Here is a 19,752-nt window from a genome sequence, read left to right as displayed (position 1 = left end):
TCCAAAAAAGATAAAACAACAAAGAAGAACATTTCAAAATGAATTGTACTGACGGACAATATAGGTGTCCAGGTATAAGATCATCACAGAGAGGCTGAGTCACTCAGAATTAAAGATGCAAAGGGAATAATTACCATAGTTATTACATACATTTTTTAATTCCCTTTGATTTACCACGATTGAGTGTATATAAGACATATTTTTGTTAATAAAATCATTGTATAGGTTCATGACATCATGAAATACATATTGGCTGTAGTCTCACTCTAATTCCTGGAGTGCTAGAGCTATTGAAAATTGACCATATTAAGAATGCTTAATGCATGAAAATGACACAGGGGTTTAACATTCTCCTAAGCACCTGGGCTCACTTGAAATAGACCCAGAAGACATGGGAAACTGTCCTTTGCTTACAGAAGTCAGCAGAAGTTGTAGAAGTCCATTCTTTTTGACAATAATAGAGCATTGCACATCCTGTGCTACAGTGAAAATGGACCATCCAACTTGTGTTAGTGCTAGCTTCAAAAGTCAGCCTCCATGATGGCATGTGGATGCAGTAGTGCATTGGTTAAGATGTTCTCACTCATCTGTAGAGTTAAATACAGTGCTGAATGGTATAAATGGGTTTTAAACAGCATGAAAAGCCACTCATGCATTATATTTTGAAGGGAGATCTTCAATTACTGCCACATAGTAAGGTCAAATTGCATTCTCTACTATGTTTTAACAGTTTGGCTCCATCATAAGGACCAGCATGTGATAAAATGGTGGGTTTTTGGTCAAGACCTGTCACACTGTAAGCACTACAGAAAGGAAAACATTGCAAAACATGACAAGGAATACACCCACCATTTAAGCTGGTGAAGTCATGTCCAAGATAGGAATTAACACTGTTTTTTTATATAGGCCTAAAATCATCTCATCGGTTAATGTATTCAACTGTTAAGTGTTGTCTTTTGTTTTGTTTTTAGTCTTCCTCGACATTTGCTGCCATTTATTGTCCCCGTCCCAACTCTTTTGAGACGTGTTGGATTTCTCAAATTAGAAATGAGTACATATGTCCCCCAAAACAATATTTTTTCTCGGTTTTAACACTTAATATGTTGTCTTTTCACTATTCTCCATCTAATGAATAGATTGAGTGTTTTGAAAATGATAGCATTTTGATTTTATTCACTGTTTACCAAACGTCCCAACTTCATCGGAGTTGGGGTTAGTAGGATGGACAGTAGCCTTGCGGTTATTACCAGGTTATTCCCACTAGATTACTCTTCCTATCTGACTAATACTTTCATATGATGATTATAATATACAGTGCACTAACACAGGGCCGATGACAGCTTTTGCTGGGCCCGGGAAAAATACGCATGAGGGGGCCCCAAACCCAATACATACAATGTAATGAGGATCGAATTCCCCCTTTCTCCCTGGGCCTGGGCAAGTGACTCCTTAGAGCCCTGCTGCCGAATACACTTTGTTTTTTTTGCATGTAACCTCTGATTAGGTTTCAATCGTCTAAGCCTAATGGCAATAGAGTTGTTTCTAACCTAATGAAATAATCAATTATATTAATATAATAATCCATTATGATCATCTATAATATTATCCATTATAGCCTAATATATGCCTAGCCTATCTCATATCAAAATTAATTCTGTGTTGTTCAGTGACCACACAGGCAAGAGTATTAGGCCTACATTCACTTCTCTGCCAATTCAATAGCAGCATTGCCGTATTCCGTATACTGTATTTCATTATAAATGTCAGAGAGTCAGACTTGTTAGTCTGTTGACTGAGCTCTCTGGTCTACACATAGAATTTGTAGGCCTTGTATACAACAGTAATTTTTGTAGCCATAATAAAATTGCTATTATCTTATAGACTATTGGTATGCTCTTATCTTAATAGACTTTCTTCGGTTCAGTGCATAAATATGAATCAGAGCTCCTTATTTAACAATAATTAGATTTCCTCATCAGGTTTCATGTGAAAAAAATGTTTGAGTGATGTTCAGACACACAAATGATTTTGTGGAATTCACGAAAACACAAAAAGCGACTTGGCCAATACGAGTGTCAGGATCGTCACGCTTGCCACGCAGGCAGAAAATTCGTCAACCAATGACGGCTGGCAGAGGGCGGGTCTAAGGAGCCTCATCGAGACACGTACTGGTAAGTGTCAGCTAATGTATGTTAGCTTTTAAATGATCAAGAAACATGTATTTTGTCAGCAGTTAGCATCAGAATGTGCTTACTTTAAAGGGAATCTGCGATTTGTTGACTTGATCTAGAAAGCGAGAGGTGTGTTGACTGTTGCTGGAAGCTTATGCTTCAGGTAAAGTGTGCCAGCTAGTTGGCTAGCCAAATAGCAATTGACGTGGATCATGCCCCAGCTGACGAAGTTAGCATCTGTCTGCAGCAACTGCCAGCAAGCCAATTTGTTTTCCTACACTCTCAAGAGATTTAACAAAATTGTCATTGTTTGCCTGTTTCTTTCCTAGAAGCACTGTACGTACGTTAGAAAATGGACCTTCATGGACACAGGGCGAGTAAGTATTGTGGGGTCACCATCACACAGATAACGTTAGTCAAGACTTCCTGCTTGAAACTGATAAACAACTGTAGCATCTCTCCAAGTTGTGTAGATATCACAGAACACTTTGTCTTTACAAGCATCCGATCAGGTTCACCGTTGAACCAATCCTGTGTTCAGTCAACTTGCCCAGTAACATCAAATAGCTCAACATCATAGGCATAAGCACGTTGTCATGCAGGCTGGGTATGATAAAAGCTTTATGAATGGAATGTGCAATTTGTTTCATCATCCAGGTAGCCTAGTATAATAAATAGGTGTTATTTATTCCCCCTCCTCCCTTTTACTCTCTTGTAATGCTCTGTATCTCTAAGTATCTCCATGCCACTTCCCCTTCTGAAATGACCAGTAACATCAAATTAGTTCTATACAACTTCACACTGCAGCCAGAGATGACACACTCCTCTTCCTGCATTCTCTCTGCCGAAGCTTTAGTTGCAAGTTGGCTAGGTGAGATACAGAAAAAAGCTGTTTGAATGGATATAATTGGCTCCAATTTTGCTCATTAACCCATACAGCGAAGCCAAGGGCGCGTGCGGCTCCTCCTGCTGGTGAACCGATGCTGTTTGATGACACCAGTTCCGGGGCCCCCCAGGTGCCCAACCAGGGCTACTACAACTCCTCGTACAACATGAGCGGGCCTGCGGGCGGAGGGGGCGTTGGCGGGCCCCCCATGGGCAACATATTCAACGACCCCATGGCCAACGTCGCCATGGCGTACGGTTCCTCCTTCGCCGACAAGGGAAGGGACATGGTCAACAAAGAGGTTGGTATCGTACTATGGAATGCGTTAGAAAGACTTTATTGCCATGTTACTCAGTACAATGAGATTTAACGCAGCTTCTCAAAAGTGCATGTACGGCATGTCCCATTTCACAGGGGGGAAAAAAAGCTTATTGATAGAAACTAGAAAAGGATGGGAACATTAAACAGATAATCAACTAGTATGTGTTGGAATGTTCCCACGTCACATCATGTTGTGTCTGTCTTTCAAGCTTCATTTTTCCCTTTCTGCTTCTGTATTTCCCCCTCACAGTTAAACCGGTTTGTTTCAGTGAACAAGCTGAAACACTTTTTTGAGGTGGATACGAAATACGTCATCAAGAAGCTGGTGCTCCTCATGTTCCCTTACACACACCAGGTAAGTTAGGCTCAGGTTGAAGTGTACCATATGCCGTGTGTTGCTTGCTGGGGGATGTTAGTCAAACCATAAACGTAAACATAAACGCATACACCTGCGCTTTTTGCCCCTACCCAGCATATGCATGACATGTACTCAACCACAAACACAGGCTTGTGTCTACCCCTATTAAGCAGTATGCACTGTATGTTGCTTTCAACCATACATGTACACGGCTATTCAAAACTCAACTCAGATTAGCCTTTAGCTCAGGGGTTCTGCACCTGTGCAGAAGGGAGGGTGCAATGCAATCCTCGAGTGCGGGAAGACGTGGGTTACACTAGGATGGGGTGTGGTTGGATGGAGAAGACGTGGGTTACACTAGGATGGGGTGTGGTTGGATGGAGAAGACGTGGGTTCCACTAGGATGGGGTGTGGTTGGATGGAGAAGACGTGGGTTACACTAGGATGGGGTGTGGTTGGATGGAGAAGACGTGGGTTACACTAGGATGGGGTGTGGTTGGATGGAGAAGACGTGGGTTACACTAGGATGGGGTGTGGTTGGATGGAGAAGACGTGGGTTCCACTAGGATGGGGTGTGGTTGGATGGAGAGGCCTATGGCGAGTTCAGCTGCTGCAGCGGCTTGCTACGTGTGTGGTGGTTTCCCAATGGAATGGCCTCAACACAAATGTAACGTTCTGCAGCATGTTTTGGGATCGTTTGCTTCCCTTCTGGAAGACGGGATCAATCACAAATGCAGATTGTAAAGTTTTATCCCCTATCAGAACGGCACAAAATATCACTCTCTGCCATATAGCTCCTAACGTTTGTCATCGTGGGATCTTCAACATACCAAAATGCGTGTTGCTACGTTTCAAGCAATTAGCATTTTTGATTCAAAGTCTTTGGCCGTTTAATTCTGCTAGTCTGTTTACTTGTGCAAGTTCTTTGGAAGCTCCTTTGTCGTGTACACCTTTTTAGTGTACATGTGAAGCATATCTCTATGTACATCGTAATCATTATCTATATCGTGCATCCCCTGATTATTTCCCCAGAACGTTAGTGACGTTCCACTTTCCATTGCATTCATTTGGAAATGTCCTTGTCATATTTGAATAACTTCGCTGTAAGGATATCAGTGCAGGGTACAATATATCAGTATATCAATCTGAGTTGTATATTTTCCAACAGACATTGGACAAAAACACTGTGTACTTGTACTAATACATGTTCTGTAGTAATTGGTCCTATCACTCTGTCATAGATATTCCATGTCTGGTCCATTTACTGTAGTACAAAGCTTTTGTCCTTTGCTTCATCTCGATGCACAAAACATCCCATATTCTGATAAGTCTAGGCACTCATGCCTGCCCGTGTTGATGCAAGTTCCATTCCATTACTTTACATTTAGCAGACACTTGTATCTACTGTGACTTACAAAAGAGGACATTGACAGCAATACATTACACGCTCTTGCATTTTGCCTGACCGTGTTGATGCAAGCAAACAAATTGAGAAAAGCTCCATTCCATAACAAAATTACATTACATTACATTTAGCAGACACTTTTATCCAGTGTGACTTACAAAAGCAATATACAAAGTGTGAAAAGGAGCATAGTAGATATAATGCAAGCAATACATAGTACTGCTAGTGTGATGGCTTACTTATGAGAAGGACTTGTCTGATTCCTTTGTGTTGTAGGCAAGCAATGGTGGCAATGATGAGAGAAGTTGCGTGAACAATGTTTTTATGTTGAAAAATGTGATTTAATCATAATGCAAATGAGGGTGGATTTTGAATGTGGCAGCAAATCAAATCTACGTAGAATCAAATTTTCAGATTTCATGCCTTTACGCCATCATAATTCCAGACAGTCGTGCTGTCAGAATTTAGCGCTGAACTTTGCTACCCAAAAATCACTTGCTTGTGTCACCCGCAACAACATGCAAATCATCCCATGGCATGCACTGATAAGCCAAAGCACTCGAGTCTTGCCCCATGTTCAGTCATGTGGTTACTCCCGACAAATCTTGAATTCCTGATTCCCTAATCTTAAAACACATGCATTAAACCATAGAAAACACTACCATACAATGCGCTCTGCAGAGTTTTCCACAGAACATATTAGTCAAGGGGGGGTTACTGGTATCAGAGACATGTGACTATCATGATTGGAAAGGCTGTGTTGTGCAGTTTTGTTTTATAAAATCATATTTCATATTCAATATGATATGAAACACCTCTTACACCATTTTTCTAAAGCAACATTAGAAGTTACATTAAGTGTACACTACCCTAATCTTCTCAGGGGGCTTAGTCAAGGGTAGTGGGTGTTTGTTGACAAGGTGGCCACCTCTGCTAGTAAATGCTTGGGGAAACCCTAGTCTGTATTTTGTCTGACCTTTCTGGCCTTTGCCAAACAGCGCTGCCTGTCTTAAGGGCCGTACACACACATCGCTGCTATTTACTAGCTTCTCGCCTACTCGCCTCTTTCATGGAACGTTCACTGAAAGTTCCCGCGGCTTTAACTGCCAATGAACAGGCGAGAAGTACCGAACTCTGCCTTCCAATTGGTTACTCACTTACTCGCCTCGCTCGAAGATAAAATATTTTCAACTCGGGATACGCCCACATCGCATCGCTTGTACAGTACTCGCCTACTCGCCTGCTAGTCTCGTTGGAACACATTGACATTCTATTGAGTTAATTCGCTGACCGACTAACTAGCAGCGACGTGTGTGTACGACCCTTAATGTCTTGTGCTGTCTGACGTGTCTTGTGCTTTATTCAGGACTGGGAGGTGCGATACCACAGAGATACTCCCCTGCCTCCCCGACACGATGTGAACGCTCCCGACCTCTACATACCCTGTGAGTCACGGTTTAGTCAGTATAATATTAATATATAATGTATACCACTATTGGGTAGCTACTTGACGGCTCAATTTGAGGGGGTAGGGAATAACACCTCAAGCACCCTGACCCTGAGCACGGGGGCTCCGCAAGGTTGTGTTCTCAGCCCCCTGCTGTTCACGCTGCTGACACATGACTGCACAACGACCCACAGCACTAACCATCTAGTGAAGTTTGTGGATGATACAACACTGGTGCGCTAAGGGCGATGAGACCCACTACAGAGAAGTAGACCTGCTGGCCAGATGGTGCAAAGACAACAACCTCCTGCTGAATGTCAACAAGACCAAGGAGATTGTTGTCAACTTTCAGAGGGTCCAAAAACAACTGCCACCATTGACCATCGACGGTGATGCTGTGGAGAGAGTGAGCAGCACCAAGTTCCTTGGAGTGCACATCAGCGACGACCTCTCTTGGACCACCAACACTACATCACTGGCGAAGAAGGCCCATCAGCGTCTCTACTTCTTGCGCAAACTAAAGAAGGCAAGTGCTACACCCTCCATCATGACAACATTCTACAGAGGAACCATAGAGAGCGTCGTGTCCAGCTGCATCACAGTGTGGGGAGGAAGCTGCACGGAGAAAAACAGGAAGACACTCCAGCGTGTTGTGAACACAGCGAAGAAGATCATTGGAGTACCACTCCCCTCCCTGCAGGACATTTACACCGCACGCCTCACCCGAAAAGCACTGATGATCATCAAAGACACAAGCCACCCTGCACACAAACTGTTCAGCCTCCTGCCCTCTGGAAAGAGGTACAGGCGCCTCCGTTCCCGTACCACCAGGCTTGCAAGCAGCACGATGCATCAAGCAATCAAGATACTGAACACTCAACCCACTCTCCCTTCACTGTCAGCCTCTAGCCAGCCAGGCCACTGACAACGCTCCCCCCCCCCTCATCCCCACCACCATATCTGCGACTGAACATTCCACCTGCACTACTACATCTGTGACTGAACTTTCAACCTGCACTAACTCAAAACATACACATGCACACACACACACACACACACACACACACACACACACATACACACAAGCACACTGCACTTTCTGCACTAAACCCAAACATACACACACTGACACACAACTCATACTCACACACATACACACACACACACACACACACACACACACACATACACAGGTACACACACACAGACGCACACCGCACTTTCTACCTGCACTAAACACACACACACACACACACACACACACACACACACACACACACACACACACACGCACACAAAACACACACACACACACACACACACGCACACAAAACACATACAAACACACACACACACACACACATACTGCTGCTGGTGTATTTAATAAAAACCTTTTTTAATTATTTATTTCTTCAAATGCTACTATTACTATGTCAGAACGCTATAAAGGACTTTTAGAAAAAGAACAACAAAATACCTCCTCTTAATGTATGTTCTCTACAAGTCTTCTGTTGTCCAGTCTTGCACTTTAAATGTCTGTATGAGCAATGTCTACGTCCATACTGTCTATGTCCATGTATGAGTACTGTCTATGTCTATACTGTCTATGTCCTTACCTAGATTAGTCTATGTCTGCATGGGAGAGCAAGAAGCGCAATTTCAAATTCTTTGTATGACCAGTGCATGTAAAGAAATTGACAATAAACTTGACTTGACTTGACTTGACTTGACTCAATTTCCCCTTGGTGATCAATGAGGTACTGTAACTATACTCTATAATATAATACAAGTCATTATTTTCCTGGGCTGGGAATTGTGCAGACACATTGTGGGGATAAATGAGCATAAACATGAAGAAGTAGCTCTCAACTTCCATGCGAGCTATGCAGTCAGCCTGTGTAGGAATAAACAAACAATTCATGCGAATTGGGGCGTTTGAAGAGGTGACTCATTGCGGCATGATGATGACATTGTAACCTGATTCGCATATTGATGCGTTGTCTGTTTGTGTCTTTGTTACAGCTATGGCCTTCATTACCTATATTTTACTAGCTGGGATGGCCCTTGGAATCCAGAAAAGGTAAGCTGTCCTGTCACCTGTAATCATAATCAATTATTTTTTGTTTGTCAATTTGTTTTGTAGTTTCTCACTCAACTGCTACAATTCAAGTTAAAATTTGTTTTTTATACCTTAGCCAAGCATCTGATTGCTGAGAAGCATGCAGTTACTGATGTAAATGTGAGCAGAAATGACATTTGCTGCTAAAACTGACAACTTAACTCTTTGGTCATTTTGTACAGTTAAATTGCGCCCTCTATAGTGTAAAATGTGCTATGACATATGAATAGAGCAGAGAGAGTTGCTAAGTAATAGATGCCTTATTGATCCCAGAGGAAATGCAGGCAGTTTATTAAGACATTTTTTGGATTAAGAACACATGGCCATAAGGCCCGCTAACCACAAAGGGGCTCACTGACCGGGAGTCTTGCTATTAATAGTTTTGATTACTTTATACCTTTTATTGACCTTATTATTATTGGTCTATTGTTTTTGACTAGTTATATTTTGGCCATTTTGGTTTCTATACTGGCTACATTGAAATAAGTAATTACCCTCAATTGTACTTGTTTTGACAATATAAATAAATGCTCCCATCCATTATGTTTAGTATTTATCAGGAGTAGCATGCACTTCCTCTCAAAGAACTACCGTATGAAGAGAGTCTCACCATGTCTATTGTCTCTTCCTTCTCCTCTTGCCTGTGCTGCTGGGAGGTTAGGTTCAGTCCAGAGGTGCTGGGTCTGTGTGCCAGCACGGCGCTGGTGTGGATGGTCATCGAGGTCTTGGCCATGCTGCTGTGCCTCTACCTGCTCACAGTGCACTCTGACCTCTCGACCTTTGACCTCATCGCATACAGTGGCTACAAATATGTCGGGTGAGTGATGTTTTTTTTTTTTTTTAAATATCTCTTTTTAGTCATCCCTCATAGTCAGAACTCTGTCCCCTGTCCTTTTCTTATACTTGTGCATCAATATTTTTTTCTGTAAAGGAATGTTAAAATTTTGCCGTTGTTACTGTATGTTTTAGTTTATTTCATATTAGCAGCGTTGACTCTACCAGTCCCACATTTTCAGCGGTTGTGCCCTTCTAGGATTAAGTATGAGACAAGTAAGTGAACAGGAACTTGATTCCTTTCCCTCTCTCTGGTTTAGGATGATCTTCACCGTGCTGTGTGGACTCCTGTTTGGCAGCGACGGCTACTTTGTTGCTTTGGCATGGAGCTCCTGTGCACTCATGTTCTTTATAGTGAGTATCATCATTTACTGTACTACATTCCTGATCCGTCACCATAACTAACCTGCAAGATCTTTTACATCAACTTTGCACATAGTAGACAGTTTTATTCAGAGCAACTGACAAAGGGTACTTTAATGCTTTACTTGTCAACACTTTGGAGTCGTTAACTTTTTCTTCGTTCTACCAACAGAAAAATGAATAGATCCAGATTTTTAAAAAAATGCACAGACTGCAGTGTGCAGATATGGTTGCTTTCCTTTTGAACTGATTTTTAGAATCTCTTTTAAATTCTACTCTGTCCGTTTCTCTTAACCAGGTCCGCTCCCTGAAGATGAAGATCCTGTCCTCACTATCGTCCGACTCCATGGGCGCAGGAGCGAGCGCCAAGCCCCGCTTCCGCCTCTACATCACCATGGCGATCGCCATCTTTCAGCCCGTCATCATCTATTGGCTGACCTCCCACCTGGTCAGGTGACCTGCTGTGATGTCTCACACTCATCATCACCTGTTGTTGCCATGGAACTTTGAAATCATATAATGTCCCTTTGACGACCCGTCGCAAAACTTTTACTACGACTTGCCTTTATTAGCCATTGTATCAGAATGGCGTGTGTAGATATTTGCACGTAGGTGGTCTGTTTTTTGTTTTCTTTTTTTTGGAAAGAGCGTCCAAAAAAGGTTGATCAATTTCGCAAAGAAACCCATATTGAATTTGGTACTACATGCATAGGAAGAATGGTTATCTCCTTGCAAAAAAGTCTTCAATGTTAAGGGTTTTGTTTTTGTTTTGAAGCAGAAATGGACATTTTAGAACCTTGTAAGCTCATTTTCCATGATTGTATGGCCTAAACTGAAACGGACAGCCGGCAACCAAAATGAATGACCAATGAAAGAATCTGAGGAGATTGCAGACTGTTTTGTCAACATCAAATACAAATTTGTATTCCTCCATTACCTTCCTGGGGTATTCCAGGAAGCTGGTTCGGCAGTAAACCAGAGGGGCTATTCCGAGAAGATGGTTAAGTGATAAACCAGGTTAAGCTGCTGTACAGGAAGTGGTAAATCTGCTAGGAGATGGCCCACAAGCGTCATTTAGTTAATAAAATGGGGACTCCCATGGTCTTCTATTAGATAATTTACCACTACCTCATGGTTGACTTAACCTGTTGTACTACTGAGTCAGGCTCTTGGAATACTCAAGCTGGTTCAGTAGTAAACCAGGTTAAGTTAACAGTGAGGTAGTGGTAAATCGCCTAATAGAAGAGCCCAGTGCTAATTTTGTTAATTAGACAATGCTGGAACTCTATCTATTATTAGATTTACCTCTTCTTGTAAGTTAACTTGACCAGGTTTATCTCTTAACCATGTCCTTGGAATACCCCCTTGGATTGACTCTCTCTGCTAAAATAATGTGTATGTTGTGGTGCACACACCTGTAACTCCTTTTCTATTTATCTTATACGTGCTACCAGAAGCATGAACAGCAGTGTTTTGATTTTTGTAGTAAAATAAAAACAGAATGTTTGAATTTCATTGGTTTGCTGTGGCCTGTGATTGATGAATCTTGATGGTTGATCCATGTTATGTGTGATGTATGATGTGAAGGTTTTAAAACCTTTAAACGTCCTTGAAGATCTTTATTAATTTTATGCACTTTGCAAAATTTGTTAAAGCTGAAATTTTAATGTTGTTTCAGATTTGATGTTAACCTATTATGCATTGCATTATTATAAAATCACACTCCCTCCCACAGCAGTATATACACTTACTGAACAGGTGTGAGAAGGAGGACTTTTTTGGCCAAAGTGAAACAATATGCAAAGCACAGAACAAGAGGGTTGTGCATTATTTGCCATTATTTATGGACATATTTTTTAATCAAGGAAAATAACCTGGATGCAACCAACAATACAATACAAGTAAACAACATGTATTTATATAGCACAATATCACAACTATGAAGTTGACTCAAAAGTGTTTTCGAATACACTCACACACAATCCTGGTCCAATTGAATATGCACTGCCTTAATCCTTAATGGGGTTGAAATTTGTTCATAAAAATAAACATTAATAACTGGATTACCATATTTTGTAGAGCTGTAAATGCATGCTCTGTGTGATATGCAAGAATTGCACCATGTTTCTCCAATGTGTTGTTGTTGGTGTTATTATGCATGCATGACATTTGCATTTGGTAACACAGAATTATGTTTAGTTGAGTACACAAAGCAAGCTGGAGAACAGAGTACGCACGCCTACAGGTCAATATTGGTGATCTTTTTTTATTTTTAAGAACATATACTTTGATAAACCCAAACCCAAACGGACCTCGGACAAGTTGAATGTGTACTACAAGGGGGTGAAACTTGTAAATCATGAGCGTGTCGCTTTAAGGTCGGGCAAGAGGCGCGCCGCCGGCAAAGCGTCCTTTTGGTTTCCAGGGAAACCAGGGAAAAGTAAGAACGCGGACACCAGTGATAATTCGTGTGTTGAGCCCGTGGTCTTGTCACTGGATTGTTCCAACAAAATTATATCGGTGGATAAATGTATTCGCGTTGATGAAAATATACAGCTGGTCAACTTTGCAGTAGTTTGGCAGTGAAGGTAAGTTGGTCTTGTTTTGCAGCCGTCCTTGTCTGAGCACCTTGGCATATTTGCAAAAGAATGGTTAGCTTGCTAATTGTTGGAAATGTAACTTAATATTCTAGCGCCATTTTCTCAGGTGGAATACCATGCGGCTTCATTTTAGTTTTGTTTGTGACTGAAGGATTTTTTCGTGTTTCTGTGAAATATGTGCATTAAAAGCACCAATGCCTTGTGTGCACCTGTCCGTCTCCGTTGCTGTAAGCCCGTGGATCCGCATGATAGCTCGCTAAATCATTTACACATGAATGTCGTGGAGCATAACAATAAAATTGGTAGGACTTTGAACTGCTGGACCCTTTTGTCCACTCTACCTTTCCCCTGAGCCAAGTCTGCCTATGACTAAACCGTTTTCGTTAGGTTTTCAGTTGTAATGTTAATAATTATATTGTTTAGACGTTCTTATGATGTGTCTGGCATTAAGGCATTTCAAATAATTGTCAGTTCACCTGGCAATGAAGTACCATTTGTTTTGACACTTATTTCTCGCTCTCTGTCTCACCCTTTTTGTGTGTCAGGGAGTGAGAGCGATGGACAAAGACCATGCACTGCCACCCCTGTCCCCCATCCAGTCCTTGGCTGGCACTCCCTGCAAAAGCCTGGCACTCTCCCCCTCTCTGCCCCACTCCTCTGCCACTGTCCCATCCTCTCCTCCCCTCTCCCCCTCCTCCACCCCGCTCAGCCTCCCCTACACCCACTCCTCCCCCTCCTGCCCCACACCTCCCCAGCCCTTCCTCGCACACACCTCCACCCACTGCCTCGGGTCCCCAGTGTCCTCTTCTGACCAGGATGACCTCACCTGCCTCAGTTGGCTCCACCAGAGGCGTAACCTGCTTCCCATGCAACCTCTACTGAAGACCACCAATTCCTCATTCTGTGGTGGTGACCCTCACAGCAATCTCGTGCTGGCCCCACAGGGGGCGCCCTCGTCCTCATCCTCCTCGTCCCCAGGCAAGCCCCCTTACTCCTTCAGCAGCCTGATCTTCATGGCCATCGAGGAGTCGTCGGAGAAGCAGCTCCCCGTCAAAGGCATCTACGAGTGGATCGTCAACACGTTTCCCTACTACCGGGCCGCGCCGGGAGGGTGGAGGAACTCTGTGCGGCACAACCTGTCGCTCAGCAAGAGCTTCCGCCGCATCAGCAGGGAAAAGAACAAGGTGAGGACTGGAGAACCCATTCACAAGCTGGGAGGGTTGTTGGTTTAAAGCAGCATGTAGTTGAGTGGGTTTTAAAGAGTTAAAAGTGAAAGCAACACTCAATGGTAGCTGCCTGCTTCTGCATAAGCCAAGTCAAGTGGCAACATTAAGACAGATGTACATAAAGCAAGTGGGTTTATAGAGTTGAACAAGTTGGAGTGCTGGTTTGAGTCCGACCTGGGTACATTACCAGCCCTACCACATGTCTCTCCCCCAGCTACTTTCCTGTTGCATTTTCTCTATCCTGTCACAATTAAATTGTGAAAAGCACAACAGATACTTTTTAAAAGAGTTAAAAAAGTGAAAGCTACACTCCAGTAGCTGCTACTGCATATAAGCCAAGTCAAGAACAAGGTGAGGAGGACTCAGTAGCAAGCTGAAGGTGAGCAGCAAGGTTAAAAAGTAGAGTGAATTGAAAAGGAACACTACCACATTAACCACACCAAGCACCCACAGGTGCAAACATTACGTCGCCTTTAAACTTCACAATAAATCTCTAACGGCCCTCAATGGGCTATGATCAAACATAAATAAGTTAATAAGAGTGCTCTGTCACTGTAGTTCAAATGAGGGTTACAGTTACAGTCAGTGAGTAACCCAGATTGTGAAACTGCAGTGAGTAAACCTCTCTACCAGAAGGACCCAGGTCTTGCAGAAGACCTGTTTTTTCCCCCTGCAGAACTCCATAATGTACCAAATTGCGATATTTACCCGTCATTGTGACTTAACAGATCCAGGAATATGACTAAGTTGGGTCTTTACACAGCATCACTGAGCTTGCAGGTGCGTCAGTGGGATGAATGTTAGATAGGGGGAACAACCTGGAGCACACAACAGTAATATGACTATAGGAATATGACTCAAATGAATGTTGTGCCATGTTATTGCAGTCTGGTGGCAAGGGCTCCCTCTGGTGCGTGTGTCCCGAGTATCGCCCTGCTCTTCTGGAGGTGCTAAAGAAGACACACGGCTGTCACAGCTCCCACATCCACCATCTCCTCAACAACTCCACTCTGTACGTATATGCTGGTATTAGTATATGCTGTATAATAATATTTAAGAAGTATAAGCAAAATCCAATAAATACTGTAAAGGGCATAGCTTATCTGCAGTAAAAGGCCACATGACCATACGTGGATTTGATTATTTTTGGTACACTTTTCATCAAAAAATTATCAAATATAGGCATATACCGTAATATGATAAGTATTAGGCTAACAAGGTGGAACACTGCCATTTTACAGGCGTTTTCACATTGGAGATCCATACACAATAAAACATAAGATCTGCATGTTGCTTTTATTGACATTTATTTCCTGTCTCTCATTTAGGCCAGAGTCATCTGATTACGGCTCGTCTGTCATTTGTGAAACTGTCGAGATGTCAGGTAAGCCCATGCAAATATTAATAACTTTTAACCACGTTAGTACATGTATAATAAAAACATTTGTTGGGCAGCTAAGAAAGTAAAGCATTTGATTATTATTTTCTTCGGTAGATTACAAACGGTTGTAGATTGCGAGTTTGGTTGGTTGGTATTTACAATGCGAACTCCATAACCATGTAAATGACATTTAAAGTTCAGACATGATAACAAAGGGCCTCTCAGGGCAGTCACTAGTGCTTTCATTTCTTTTCTATTTTTAGATTCAAAACTGTTCTAGTTGACTAGTTTTACTATGTGAAAGTGGTGCAAAACTAGTTTGTTTGAGTGGTATCGTCATGGGAACTACCTAGCATTGCCCTGGCAACCTAAAGCCACAGCAACACTGGGGTCTGCCCTCTGTATGTGTCCTTTTCTGTGTGTGGGGGCTTAACGTAGAGTGATTTCCAGCTCGTGTCAGCTCGCGGCAGTATTTCTTGCACACTGAGCTCCATCTCTGGGGCAACAGCAGAATTATGTAACTAAGCTACTAAGAATACTCTTAAAACTCAATGACTCCGTAAAGGAATGTCTGTGCTTCAATCCAGCAGTCTTTACACCAAGACATTCTCAAGTACAGACAGACAGACAGACAGACAGACAGATAGATAGACAGATAGACAGATAGATAGATAGATAGATAGATTTCATACAAAGTATTCGTTGAAATAGACACAGTCACAGATTTGAGATGAAGTTGAATGGAAGAAAAATAATTTAATCTTTATTGTCCATCAGGGTGGAAAATTGGCCACTCGCAGAGGTCAGATGTGAGATAATTGCATAGACATGTGTGTATGAGTGAGCACTTGACCAGCGTATAGGACTTTAAAGGAAACCCTTTTTTCACAACAGTATACACAATGTAATATTCCACAAATGTACATGTTCAGACCTACTTATTTCAAGTGAACATTTCAAGTAAAACATACATATTATCAACATTATTACAATGTCGTTGTAATTGTATGTGAACCGGCATTACAATGTATTATTATGCAACACATTATTTATAATGCATGACACATCATATAAAGGCTTTGTTAACACACTTTTGCAGTTGTTTCTCTGTCCTCCTACATCAGGGGTGTCAAACTCAAATTGACTGAGGGCCAAAATCAAAATCTGGAACGAAGTCGCGGGCCAAACTAGAGTAAAATTATTTTATAATAATTATAGCTAAATTTAACACACACTCTTTCCCATCATATATGGTAGTTCAAAAGTGTCTGCACATCCTTTGACACCAAATTTCATGTTCATGTCTTGTTACACTGCACATTAATGGTGTATGTGGGTCAGCTGTAATACACATTTGAAATGGTCTGGCGGGCCGAATAAAATGACTCTGCGGGCCAAATTTGGCCCCCGGGCCTGAGTTTGACATCCCTGTCCTACATGTACCCTTTTCTTCCTCCTACCTCTGGTGCTTCGCCTCCTTATCCTCATTATCTTTCTCCTCCTCTTACTCATTTTACTCCATCTCCTTTTCCTTCTCATCCTGCACCGCATTCTCATCATCATGTCTTTTTGCACAATTAACTTACCATTTTTTACATATTACTTTTTCACATTCTTTATCTTTACTATTTTTATTTTTATTTCCCCCTCCCTGACTATTCCTGTGTTATTTGTGTCTTGAAATGTCCATGTGGGCATTCGTTTATTTGTGTATTTATGTAAGCTACTGGATACCTGAATTTCCCCCTGGGGATTAATAAAGTTACTCTACTCTACTACTCTACTCTACTCATTCATCATCATCGTCATCTTATTCCTTCTCCTCTTGTTACTCCTTCTCCTCTTCATAATCCTCATCTTCCCTTTCCTCCTCCCCTCATTTTCTGTTTCTCCTCCTCCTCCTCCACCTTATCCACCTTTTATTTCCGCTGTCACCTTCTCCTCCTCATGCTCCTTCTCTCTTCTACTCATCTTCCTCCTTCTCATCTTCTGCCTACTTATCCCATTCTCCATATCCCACATTTAAATCTTGTTGTTGTTGTTTTATTCCATGGCATAATTTATGCTTCTTAGAGGACGTCAATGTTTGAGAAGACCTCATTGGTCGAAATGATATTCTGCCATGGAATTAAAAAAAAAGTTTGAAGTGTGAAGACCTCTCACTCAAATACTTCTCTCATTCTGCCTCCTCTTCCACCACCTCCTCCAGACGCCCTCTCTTCCCATGAGCACTGCTCCCTGACCCCCGACCACGAGGAGTTGGTGGCCATTGAGTCCGTCACGCTCCACCACCAAGAGGAGGTGGAGGAGGAGGAGGTGCATGACGAGGAGGAGCTGAAGGTCTTGAAGCACCAACAGGAGGAGATGATGGAGATGGGAGAAGAAGACGCCAGCGAGGAGAAGGACCCACTGGCCGACAGCGGCTACATCGAGCTCCACTACTACCAGTACAACCAGTTCCAGTACCTGGTGCTGCCCGGGGACACCGAGCTGGACCTGGAGACGGTGGAGATCCTGCAGCTGGACGCCGAGGCCCAGGAGGCGGCCGGCTCTCTATTGGACCTGGCCGGTGGCGGACACTCCGGGTAATCAGATGGGCAGACTAGACAGACAGACAGAGAGAGCGTCGACCATAGAGAGAGGCGAACAAGAAAGTATCAAGTCCTGCCATGACTCCTCCTCCTACTCCTGAACAGTCCTGCCATGATTGCAACTGAGTGTTGAAATAACACTGCAAAAAAAATATTAAAAAAATCGAGAGGTGGGACAGAAAAGGTCAGGAGTGAAAAAGTTAAGAGTAAAAAGTCCTGTCATGTGCTATGCACAGTGTATTTTGCTGTGTTAATTCAACACTGTGAAGTGTTCATTTTGGCCTTTACGGTGATGGTTGACTTTGCACAGCAAAATGTACTGTGTATTTGTTCCGTGTATTTGTTCTGTATCTACCTGTGCTTTCCAAATAACATACACGTAAATGGGTTCGCCAATTAGCTTGTGAACTTACACATCAGATGGAGGAGACGATTGGCTGTAACATACTGCATGTGTGGCAGGACTTTTTGCTTACTTTCTGAACCTAACTTGTCCGTGTGAAGTGGAAAACGAAAACAACAAAAACAAAGGTCAAGCACGGCTACAGTTACTGCAGTTACTGTTACTACTAAAAAAAAACCACACTGATCACAGAAAGACTGAGGCGACACAATGGTGAGCTGACTTTTTTCACTTGACATTGCTTAGAGATGCTGAGATCAATTTGTTACGTGTTTTGTTTGACTGTTATTTATGAAATGATTTACTGTATGTTCAATGTTGACACCACAAAGCTGCCTAGAAGTTGCTCCTGTCACAGATTTTTTTTTTAAATATAGGTGTGGTGGACCTCACATGATAAACACAGCCAATGCACTTAAAACTTTCTTCCTTACAATTTTAAGTCACTGGAAAGAATTCCACTCAGATTTGAGCAGTTGCAATTCCTTGACAAGATTTATGAAATGATAAATATGTTTGTTTTCCTTCACATTCTGGACTAGGGGCGGAGCTAGTAGGTGGGGCAGACAGGGCTGTTGCCTCAGGGCCTAGGGCCCTTCTGTATGTGGTGGGGGCCCTATCGCGAAAGGGGCCCGCTCTGTGTTTAGCAACAGGGCCCTGTGCACAGTTGCTCCGCCACTGGTCTGGATATCAAGGATAAATATACTGTTGCCGGTTGTAAGGGCGATTTTATGATGCTTTCACACACCTGTAAGACTGCCAGTGGTTCCAGTTTGTTTCAGGGAACAAATAATGTTTAACTAATCTTGTTACTGTCCGAGTAGGCCTTGTTCATGATGGATGATTATTAATAAGTTACTTTTGAGACATTTAGCCGTTGTAGACTTCTTGGTTTAACATTATGTGAATAATTGATTTTATTTTCTCATGTCGGTGGCCTTCATCGTGTTTCAATGATTATGACTGTTGCTCATGTACTGTATGTGTATAACGATTTGCATGACAATAAAGAGTTCTTGAAATGGCAAATCATCAGTAATCGCCATGATTTTTTAATTGTAGCATCATTCCCCAAATTCTTATTTTTTTGTCCAAGTGAGAGTGAGGATAATGTCAACAGTCTTTATCTTGGGCAAAGCAAATGTTCTTGTATGTAAATGTGGAACGCTTCAATTCTGAGTGCAAGCATGATACCAGGGAGACATAATACTCCTAGAATCTCTGATGATACTGTATGTTGGCGGATCAACATGGTTCTAATTATGGGCGCGCTCGTGCCACTTGGTGTGTGCGCACACGCCCTCTGGTTGGCACGAATTATGGAAAAACTGAAGGGGCACTGTACACAAAGTCAGCAGAGCGGAGATGCATGCACCAGATTATATTTCATATGGCACGCTGTAGCTCTGTCAATGAGATATGTTATTGAGCTCGTATGTTTTCATACAATGAGAAACAAACGACTTACGTTTTGGGGTAATTATCATTTTCCAATTTTTTTTCGCACTGTAAGAACTGCATGTCCCATGAACTAGTCAGTTCCTGAAGTGGGAGGGAGTTTTCTTGAATGTGTACTTCAGCCACGTGCCATCGCAACGACTTGTCATAGTGAGTGATGGGCAATAAAAACTACAAGTCCTAGAAGGC

The 19,752-nt window shown here is 42.4% G+C and overlaps 2 protein-coding genes across 2 annotated transcripts; both read left to right on the top strand.

Moving 5' to 3' along the window:
• Positions 1–2,105: 2,105 nt before the first annotated feature.
• yif1a (Yip1 interacting factor homolog A (S. cerevisiae)) lies at positions 2,106–11,419 on the top strand. The gene is made up of 9 exons (XM_063190743.1): positions 2,106–2,171; positions 2,501–2,548; positions 3,111–3,358; positions 3,629–3,733; positions 6,508–6,586; positions 8,611–8,668; positions 9,369–9,524; positions 9,802–9,895; positions 10,203–11,419. The coding sequence occupies exons 2-9, from the start codon at positions 2,524–2,526 to the stop codon at positions 10,359–10,361; spliced, it is 924 nt and encodes a 307-aa protein (XP_063046813.1). The 5' UTR covers positions 2,106–2,171; positions 2,501–2,523; the 3' UTR covers positions 10,362–11,419.
• Positions 11,420–12,250: 831 nt separating this feature from the next.
• Positions 12,251–19,134, top strand: si:ch211-145o7.3 (forkhead box protein N2). Its single transcript, XM_063190714.1, has 5 exons — positions 12,251–12,492; positions 13,050–13,688; positions 14,618–14,742; positions 15,059–15,114; positions 17,321–19,134. Exons 2-5 carry the CDS (start codon positions 13,062–13,064, stop codon positions 17,698–17,700), a joined length of 1,188 nt encoding a protein of 395 aa, XP_063046784.1. The 5' UTR covers positions 12,251–12,492; positions 13,050–13,061; the 3' UTR covers positions 17,701–19,134.
• Positions 19,135–19,752: the final 618 nt, after the last annotated feature.

This window comes from Engraulis encrasicolus, chromosome 23 (assembly GCF_034702125.1).
Source record: "Engraulis encrasicolus isolate BLACKSEA-1 chromosome 23, IST_EnEncr_1.0, whole genome shotgun sequence".
Lineage (NCBI taxonomy): Eukaryota > Metazoa > Chordata > Actinopteri > Clupeiformes > Engraulidae > Engraulis > Engraulis encrasicolus.
The sequence above is the reverse complement of the archived record's forward strand: the minus strand, read 5'-3'. Positions and strand labels throughout refer to the sequence as shown.